The sequence below is a fragment of the Acyrthosiphon pisum genome, chromosome X (genome assembly GCF_005508785.2).
Source record: "Acyrthosiphon pisum isolate AL4f chromosome X, pea_aphid_22Mar2018_4r6ur, whole genome shotgun sequence".
Lineage (NCBI taxonomy): Eukaryota > Metazoa > Arthropoda > Insecta > Hemiptera > Aphididae > Acyrthosiphon > Acyrthosiphon pisum.
In genome coordinates this window covers 48,856,577-48,859,042 of record NC_042493.1, presented here as the reverse complement: position 1 = coordinate 48,859,042, position 2,466 = coordinate 48,856,577, and the positions used below count along the sequence as shown (strand labels likewise).

The 2,466-nt window shown below is 24.4% G+C and overlaps 1 protein-coding gene across 1 annotated transcript in view; it reads right to left on the bottom strand.

Annotated features, from left to right (window-relative positions):
- Positions 1 to 2,460, bottom strand: part of LOC107885000 — a 4,973-nt gene extending 2,513 nt beyond the window's left edge. Inside the window, exons 1-7 of the mRNA XM_016808267.2 lie at positions 2,428 to 2,460; positions 1,536 to 1,613; positions 1,344 to 1,475; positions 1,152 to 1,283; positions 960 to 1,091; positions 789 to 899; positions 169 to 326 (exon numbers count right to left, since the gene is read on the bottom strand). Coding sequence (XP_016663756.1) covers positions 169 to 326; positions 789 to 899; positions 960 to 1,091; positions 1,152 to 1,283; positions 1,344 to 1,475; positions 1,536 to 1,587 — 717 coding nt within the window. The 5' untranslated portion in view covers positions 1,588 to 1,613; positions 2,428 to 2,460. The remainder of the gene's footprint in view (positions 1 to 168; positions 327 to 788; positions 900 to 959; positions 1,092 to 1,151; positions 1,284 to 1,343; positions 1,476 to 1,535; positions 1,614 to 2,427) is intronic.
- Between the last annotated feature and the right edge of the window lie 6 nt (positions 2,461 to 2,466).

Genomic DNA, 2,466 nt, shown 5'->3' with positions numbered 1-2,466 from the left:
AGTTCCATCTGAGGCAATTGTGAGTTTTTGAGCTCTTGGTAAACCAAATATTTTGCAGGTAGTACAAAATATTTTGTCAAGAGTTGATGAGTATGACAGCCATGAACGTTTGATAATTTCACCACTTGGCTGTGTTTTAAAATAATATTTTTCATGAAAACTACGTACACTACCATGAGAGTCAGTTGTTTTTGGAAACTGCCAGTTACTCAACTCCATAGGGGAAGGCTGACAAACGCTAAGGTTTAAGAAATAACCTTTTAAACCACTGGGTATCAACTTTGGCCATTTACCAGGATCATTATCAAGTATTACTGTAGTTGTATCTATGATAAAAACAAAAATATGTATATAAATTAAAAAAAAATTCAAATTACAATAAGAAAGTTTTACCAATAAAATAGGAGTGTACTGCGTGTTAACCATGCCTTTTTAAATTTAAAGTTATTTTAAGTAAAAATGTAAAATATAATTGTCCTTAAGTTTTTCTCCTAGAGACCCTGAATTATAACTATACCTATCATTATGAATGAACATTGACTAGTATTGGACTACATAAAATTCATTGATAGTACTAACTTCTTTTTTACCTTTAAATTTTAATTAAAAGAAATACCCCTCTAAGTAAGTATAATTATTATAATTTATAAGCAATAAGTTAGAATAAAATATTTTTTGTTAAAAAAAATTAATTTTGTGTTTGGTTTTTAACTTCTAACTCAGGTTCTTCAGCTATACAATTTATAATTTTATTTTTTATAAAATAAACTTAATAATGTTAAAAATACCTGACACTGATGATTCAGTTTCAGTACATATTTTTTTTGGCATTAAGATACTGAAATCTTGAAAAGAATTAGTTGGTGTTTGGTTTTTAACTTCTAACTCAGGTTCTTTAACTATAAAATTTACAATTGTATTATTTATTAAAATAACTAACTTAATAATGTTAATAATACCTGACAACGATGATTCAATATTCAAGCTTGATGATTCAGTTTCAGTACATATTTTTTTTGGCATTAAAATACTAAAATCTTGAAAAGATTTAGTTGGTGTTTGGTTTTTAACTTCTAACTCAGGTTCTTTAACTATAAAATTTACAATTGTATTATTTATTAAAATAACTAACTTAATAATGTTAATAATACCTGACAACGATGATTCAATATTCAAGCTTGATGATTCAGTTTCAGTACATATTTTTTTTGGCATTAAAATACTAAAATCTTGAAAAGATTTAGTTGGTGTTTGGTTTTTAACTTCCAACTCAGGTTCTTTAACTATAAAATTTACAATTGTATTATTTATTAAAATAACTAACTTAATAATGTTAATAATACCTGACAACGATGATTCAATATTCAAGCTTGATGATTCAGTTTCAGTACATATTTTTTTTGGCATTAAAATACTAAAATCTTGAAAAGATTTAGTTGGTGTTTGGTTTTTAACTTCCAACTCAGGTTCTTTAACTATAAAATTTACAATTGTATTATTTATTAAAATAACTAACTTAATAATGTTAATAATACCTGACAACGATGATTCAATATTCAAGCTTGATGATTCAGTTTCAGTGGTCATTTTTCTCGGGATTAAAAGACTTAAATCTTAAAAATTTAAAACAAATTTTTTGTAAGCCAACATCGTATTATTGAAATATAACAGTGTGGTGAACAATTTTTTATTTTATGTCTTATATATAAATATATACATAATTGTTGAACATTGTTACTGAAGTTGTTACTTTTTGGTTTTTGATAAAATAATGAAATGTTTAGGTATAGATGGCATGCATTAGTTTCAACTTTTAAAGTTTTGTAGTAGGTATCAATGACTAAACAAGCTAAAAATTTTTAATTTTATAAATTACCTCAAATTATCAAATTAATGGCAACATTTAGAGTAGGTAACACTTTATTTATTAAAAAAATAAATGCATTTGTTAATTTAAAATTACATAACAATTAATTCAAGTTAATGCTGTAGGCTTAAGTTTTAACTAACTATACCTATATATAATTCATACATTGCTTACCAAGGTATATGAAAGAAAACATATCACAAACAATACTTAATCACTAATAGGATAGTGAAACAAAAAATTTAAAAAGGAAAATATTTTGCCCTCCCATCCACAAATTCTTGCATACAACCTTTAGTTAAGGTAATTCTTAGAAGATAATTGCACTTTACTCTTTTTTTTATAGTATTTGAAATACTTTTTATAATTATTCTTCACAACCTTACTATTAATTGTGGGTTGATTTACATTGATAAAGGTATACATGTATACCATTAATTTTATACTTAATCTAAACTTAAAAAAATTAGTATATTTTCAATTTTAAATTCCGATCACATTAAAAACTATTTCTAATTAATTATATAATTTTAAATTTTGGAAATAAAATAAAAACATACCTGGTCTATCATTAATCGAAGTAAAAGATGAAGCGTCTG